A 6,911-nucleotide genomic window follows, 5' to 3' on the forward strand; every position below is an offset into this window, starting at 1 on the left:
GGAGCGTTCGCCACCCGTTGACTTGGCACTTGTAGCAGTGTTGGTTTAAGCCAGGCAGTGTTTGCCCTGCAGTCAGCTGATGCTGCAAAGGTGTGGGAAGGGAATCACCCTCACCTTCTGTTTTAAACAATCCCATGTGGATCAGCATCACAGTTAATTGCACAACACATTAAATATATTTTTAAATGCTCTATTCTCCTCTTGAATACAAAGAAACACCAATTTTCTCACAGCTCTTACAGCTCTTTTTACTTTTAAGAACAACACAAGAGTTAATTCTTTGATTTTCATGTACAATTTGGGTCAAGAAAGTGCTTCAGGCACCCTTGCAGAAAGGAAAGAGAATATGCTGAACTATTCTGCTGCATTATTTATATAACACACATTTTTGTGCACTTGGACTGCCAACACTGCCACGCGATAAAACCCCTCTTTTGTCAGCTCGGAAGTCTCTGTAAAACCACACAATTTCTAAGCTCCCAATTCAAATCCTAATTTTTTTCGGCCTTTTTTGCAAACCACAAATCCAAAAATGACTGATGTAAGTAACACGATATTAGTACTTGGCTTGACAAAGGCACAGCTGCCGTGTATCAGCAGCATGTTCAGCAAAGTGCTGAGGGCAAATTTTTTCTGCATCCAAAAATATTAGTGGCCATATATACACGTCCTGATTGACTGTGTGAGTCAGAGTCACTTGATTCCTGCCTTAAGTGAGGCTTTCAGTGATCAAAGGAGGAGAAAATAAGCATCTTCTGGCCTCTGGTGCCACCTTTGATCTAAACTTTTCCAATTGCTTTTGGAACACCAAGGAAAGCTACACAACTCCACTAAGAGGGAACAAGATAGTGCTGAGCAACCACTCTGCCAGAGAAACTGGTGTAGCAGAGAGCAGCAGCTACTTAACAGCACACCCCCATGGTTCAGGACAAAAAGGAAAATTGCTGCATGCAATTAAAAGGGATGAGGAAAAGTATGATGTCACAGGAAATAATTCTTAATTTCAGAATTTGGCAAAATCAGTGACCTTATTCAGCTCACAGCATTAAGATCAACAAGGGCACAGCTTGTCAACAATCTGGTTTCATGCTGAATTTGAAAGCTGCCATTTAGATACGTGCAGTTCCATCAGTCACTGTACCACCAGCTGGAATAACCCTTCAGAAGGGCACCTGTTGTTATAAACAGGGAGGGGCCACTTGAAGCAAAAATTCAAGGGATTTACAGAGCTCAAGCCCCCACAGGAATGATTCAGCATCTTCCCTCTCTTACAGCAGCTGAGACCTTCTGGGAGGTCTCTCAAAGCCCTGTTTGCTCCTACATTAACAGCCTGTGCCCTCACTCACACAAGGAGTGACCAGATCTTTGGACACCTCAGCCTTTCCCTCGGGTTTTTGGGATGGCTCTTGACAGCTGTTGCTCACCAGTGACCACCAAACAGGCTGAGGTGGCTTCCTCAGCCAGGACCAGTGACAAAGCAGTTCATTTTTCCAGGTGGAATGCCAAAGGTTTGGCTCTCTTTGGCTCACACCAAAGTCAGACCTTGCCATCCCAAGCCCTGCCTGAGAGGGAGAGCAGTTTCCAACCATCCAACAGAGATCACCCAGCTTTTTACCAAGGTTCTGTGGACCAACACAGGGTGGGAATGAAGCAAAACCACACAAATGTCCTTTTAGACTGGTCTGGCTTCACCTGTGTGACCTTCCAACTCCTTTCCCAGCCCTTCTGTGGCACTGTCCTTGGAGGATGCTCCTGCACAACAACCACCAGACATGTTTGACAACAGCTGGTAAATGAGTCATCCTGCTTTGAGTATTTTACCCATCCCTCTGGCTACAAATCACAAACATTTACCTGTTCCCTGTTAGAAATTAAGGTCACCAGATGGCACGGTTTGCCTCTGACAGCTCTGTGTTTTTTCCTTAGAGCATTTTGTTTTCAGCTGAGTTTGGACAAGGGCAGTGGAGCAGAACCCCAGGACTCAGAGGTTCGATTAAAACAAAGTGAGGAGCCCTCTGTGGCCCTGAGCTGCTCAGCTGCAGCCAGGGCAGAAAACCATCCATGTTCAGGACTTGCTCCCTCCCTAGGACTGAGTTCCCTGACTTTAAATGGATTATCTGGGTGGGACTCAGCTCAGATCCTCAGTCACACAGTCTCTGTATTGGCTTCTGAACACCCATTTTGGCTTCATCCACAGTTTTAAACGAGATTGTCAGCTCCTGTCAAAACACCAGAGCAAATGACAGCCCATCCCTGCCTGTGCATTTTCCTGCTGCCAGGAATAGCAATCCCTGCCCCTGTGGAACGCACACCCTTCTTGTCAAGCCAGCCTGACAGCTCCAACAGGAGCAAAAGCTGAAGGATTTCCACAACTGCCTCACTCCCCTGCATCCCACATCCATCTCGGCATCTTGTGCTGCTTTATTATTCAAAGAAATAATTCTGTATGTATGTGTGTGTGTGTGTTTGTATGTAACTCTTTAGTGCTCTAGAGAGGATAAAAATGTGAAAACTGAAGCACCCCCGGTGCAAAAACTAAGCAATATATAAAAAAGGCTGGATGTATTTTCATTTTCAGCACCGGCCACCACGAAGGTCTGGGGTGCACAGACACCATAACCACTCCTGACCCCCTTCAGGCCCCCGCGCTGCCCCACAAGCCCCATGTGCCCCCAAGACGTCCCACATCCGCCTCTCTTGGCAGCCCACAGACCCCATATACCCCCCATACACCTCCCATTAGTGCTGCAGACACCTCCCCGGCCTACAGGCCCCCCCAGCCCGGAGACCACGCTCAGGATCCATCCGCACGGCCCCAAAAGAGCCCCTTTATCCCCCGAAATCGCCCCCCTGCTCCTTCCGCCCCGCCCCGGAACGCGGCGCGCGGCCGCCGTTTCCGCGGGGACGCCTGGCGGTGGCGCACGGCAGGGGCCAACATGGCGGCGCACACGCTGCGGGGCCTGTGCCGGCAGCGGCCGGGGCTGGCGCTCCTTTGCGCCCGGTTCTCGCAGAGAGCCGCCGCCGGCACCGAGTACCGGAGCTCCCACAGCCTGGACAAGCTGTACCCGCCACGACAGGACGGACCCGCCGCCCGCACCACGGTCAGAGGGGCGGGGGGGGAAAGGAAGACGAGGCGGAGTTTGGGCGGGGGTTATTTGGTTGATTGACAGCGGGTGGGCGGGGTTTTAGCGCACGGGGTTGCTGGGGTGGGCGGGGCCACACTGAGGGGGCGGGGCTTGGCACCGTGGGTGGGCGTGGTTCTGCGGAAGGGGCGGGGCCATCGCGGGTGGGCGGGGCCGGAGGGACCCCGGGAGCCCCCCAAGACCCCGGGAACCCCCCCGGGACCCCCCGACACCGCCCCCGATGTGTCTTCCAGGAGGAGCTGCAGCCGCCCGCCCTCGACATCCCCATGGGTGAGCCCCCTCCCACCCCAGCACACCCGTGCCGGGGGCCGGGCAGCGCCCCCGGGCACCGAGCTCGGCCCCGTCCCGGCTCAGCCACTGCCCCTCTCTTCCAGCTCGCCTGACCGTGTCCTACAGCCGGAGCAGCGGGCCCGGCGGGCAGAATGTTAATAAAGGTGAGGAACAGCTCCTCCCTTGGAAAAAAATCACCGTTTCCGGTTGGTTTTCTGTACCGTGTGGCAAATGTTGAGAACTTGAAGTTAAACAGCGTCTTCGTGCTGCTGGATACTTATTCTTCATCGTCGTCACCCTGCATTTTAACACAACTTCTGAGTCTTCGTGGTGCTGGAGACCAGTGGTAGCACGTTTGATGCTCCTAGGAACACTTAGAGGGATCATTCCTGCTACAGGTGCCACATGGAGCACCAGCTCTATCCATACATCAAATATAATAGAGCCAGCTGGATTCTGAAGGTTCACTGTGCAATAAATTCTCAGCTTAATTCAAATAAACCTAAAATACTGCCTGTTCTGCCATTAAAAATGAGGTAGGCAGTGGCTGGCAATAAATTCTGTAGTGTCTAGAAAGGCAAATACCACGACAGGTACACATTTGTCTTGTAGAGTGGTGTGTAAAAATATAGCAAGAAAAGAATTGTGACCTTTCAGGAAATTCATCATGGAATCATCCCATGTTGAAAGCCAGCAGAGATCAGGCTGAATTACCCCATAAATCTGAGCAAGGCAGGCTGTGACATGGAAACAAAGACCCTGTTTTTCCTCCCAGTGAATTCCAAGGCGGAGGTTCGGTTCCACCTGGCATCGGCCGACTGGATTCCCGAAGCTGTGAGAGAAAAAATGGCTCTGATGGTACCAACCCTCCCCTTCCAACCATGGTTTCAATGTCTTAGTGTCAGAACAGGACAGTTCCAGTGAGGTTTCAGTGGTCACATCACGTTTTCCCATCCTTTCAGCACAGGAATAAGATAAACCGGGCTGGTGAACTGATTGTGACCTCGGAGGAGAGTCGCTACCAAATGAGGAATCTGGCGATTTGTCTGGAAAAAATCCGGACCATGGTCACGGAGGCCATCGAGAAACCCAAGGAGGTGTCTAAGGAGACAACACAGAAGCTCATAGAGAGGTATCTTCATTAAAATGGTCTCTATTTGGGTTCAGGCTATCACGTTACACAATTCAGTTTGCAGCATTTTTAAACAATCTTGTTCATACTCATTTAAATTACCTTTTTTAAAGACTATCCCTGATCCATTCGATTTTAACTGCTTTCCTGGGTAATATCCCCAGAACAGGGACTGGGTTTTTGCTATCTGAGGATGTTTGTTGGTTCATCAGATCTCAGAAGCTGAATATTTAAATGTTTTCTTTGTACACTGAGGGATCTTTTGATTTTGTTTTAGGGTGGAAAAAATGAACCGTGAACGGCTACGACAGAAAAAAATACACTCAACTATAAAACAGAGCAGGAAGGCAGATTTCGACTGAGAACAGCAGAGATCCAAGTCTTTGGCATTCCATCTCCCTAAAGAAGTGGTGTTGGCAGCTGTAGATGATGCTAAACTCATGAGCTGTATTGAATAAAAATAGCCTGAAAGTGTAAATAAAAATATTTAACATCTTCTTTTGTAGCCAGTGATACACTGTGATGGCCTGTCAATCATTTTCCAGAATAATTATCGTTCACATTTGAGAGGAACTAAAAATTCTGATTTTTGTCAGCCACTCTCTTGTTTTTTTAATGTTTTTTGTGTTCCTCAAGCAGCCTGTGCTCCATCAGAGCACCGTCTGCTGCTGAACACAAAGCTACAGCAGATTTTTAGGGAAAGAAAGGGAAGAGAAAAAGCAGTCTCAACAACATATCTAAGTAGAAAATAGAATCGTAAAGCATTAAGGTTGGAAAAGACCACAAGGATCATCAAGTCCATCCCTTAGAGTATCCACTGTTTCTTTCCTTCTATTTCCTTCCTTTCAGCTTTATTCCTTTTACTGATTTTTATCTAACCAAACAAAGCACATCATTTGGTTAAGCTAAAGCCACATCAGGAATTTGGCAGAAATGTCAGCACTAGGAGACAGAACGCACCCTGTGAGTACAGGAGGCTTCTGGCCTTTGAAGTGGGACACCAGAGTCCTTTGGATGAGTGTTCCAGGCTCGTTCATGGACCCTGTTTAATGAGAATGAAGCTCTGTGGTGTGATGTGTTTCACCACTCCACTGTGGGAGGCTCAAAGAAACCAAAATGAGCCTTTTTTTGATGCTTGGCAGGGCCCCAGTGGCCTAATGGATAAGGCACTGGCCTTCTAAGTCAGGGATTGTGGGTTCGAGTCCCACCTGGGGTGGGGAGAGGTGGTCCTGCTTTTGGAAAACCCCAAATAGAAAGGGAAGTCATCCCTGGGGTTTGTTTGGGGTACAGGGAGGTGTCGGGCTTTGCTGCATCCCCTTTGGAGGGGGAGCTTTCAGCTCTCCCCTGACAATGTTTGCATCTGCAAAGAGAGTTCAGAACCCAGATCCTCCCCGGAATGGAATGCTGGGGGGATGCAGGACCACACCAATGCATCCTGACATCCCGGGAAGCCCTGCCCCGGCCTCACCACCTCCACCTCTGCACTGCCTGCTCAGCACCAGGAGCAGACACCACATTTCACATTTTCCCCCACCAAAAGCTTCTCTGCATGGAATCACTGAATCATCCAGGGTGGAAAAGACCTCTAAGATTTATCAAGTCCAACCCAGCACTGCCAGGTTCACCATCAAACCAAGTCCCCAAATGCCACATGCACACACGTTTTGAACGCTTCCAGGGACGGTGAATCCCCTTCCTCCCTAGGCATGGGAGGGGGGTCCCTGCCAGCACCCCTCTCACAGGCACAGGTGTCTGAAGCTCGGTGTCGTGCCCTGGCCTTTACAAACAGGGGGATGTCGCTGCTTCCGACGTTTTTGTGACACTGAACGTCATCCCGCCATCATCATCCAGGACAGCAACAGCCTCAGCTGAGCCTCCCCATCCCCAGGAGACCTCGCTGCCAGGATCACCCGCTGCTCAGGGCTTCTTTCCCCCAGATTTGCAAAACCTTGGTTCAAGCAAAGGCGTAAAGCCCTGGACAAGCCCTGACACCGGGGCGCGGAGGAGCCGGGAATTTCAGGGATTAAAAGCAGATTCCGAGGTTCTGCCTGGTTTAGTACCACGAAAAATGTCTGACCCGTCCCGGGACGTGCGAGACGGAGACCGGGGCGCCGGCAGGGGCTGCAGGAGGGGGCGCCCCGCGTTCTCCCCCGCAGCGCAGCGAACGATCCCGGACCTTCTCGGGGACACCCCGGCACGGAAAAGAATCACCCCAGATGGGACTCGAACCCACAATCCCTGGCTTAGGAGGCCAGTGCCTTATCCATTAGGCCACTGGGGCTGCGTACTCACGTATTTTAGGCGCCCTAACTTAACTCTCCCTTAGCCAGGCGGGAGTTTGGCCACCGTGGGCAAGGATGGGGGGG

General features: G+C 50.6%; 1 protein-coding gene and 2 non-coding genes across 3 annotated transcripts; 2 read left to right on the forward strand and 1 right to left on the reverse strand.

The window, feature by feature from the left end:
* Positions 1-2,903: 2,903 nt before the first annotated feature.
* On the forward strand, positions 2,904-5,058 carry MRPL58 (mitochondrial ribosomal protein L58). Its single transcript, XM_042032498.1, has 6 exons — positions 2,904-3,101; positions 3,377-3,413; positions 3,518-3,577; positions 4,189-4,271; positions 4,376-4,545; positions 4,823-5,058. Exons 1-6 carry the CDS (start codon positions 2,937-2,939, stop codon positions 4,905-4,907), a joined length of 600 nt encoding a protein of 199 aa, XP_041888432.1. The 5' UTR covers positions 2,904-2,936; the 3' UTR covers positions 4,908-5,058.
* Positions 5,059-5,688: 630 nt separating this feature from the next.
* TRNAR-UCU lies at positions 5,689-5,761 on the forward strand. The gene has a single exon. It is a non-coding gene; the product is annotated as a tRNA-Arg (tRNA).
* A 992-nt stretch (positions 5,762-6,753) lies between these two features.
* TRNAR-CCU lies at positions 6,754-6,826 on the reverse strand. Its single transcript has one exon. It is a non-coding gene; the product is annotated as a tRNA-Arg (tRNA).
* Positions 6,827-6,911: the final 85 nt, after the last annotated feature.

Source organism: Corvus kubaryi, unplaced genomic scaffold, assembly GCF_017639235.1.
Source record: "Corvus kubaryi isolate FWS band 111438036 unplaced genomic scaffold, C.kubaryi_AGA036_p1.0 37353, whole genome shotgun sequence".
Taxonomy (NCBI): Eukaryota; Metazoa; Chordata; class Aves; order Passeriformes; family Corvidae; genus Corvus; species Corvus kubaryi.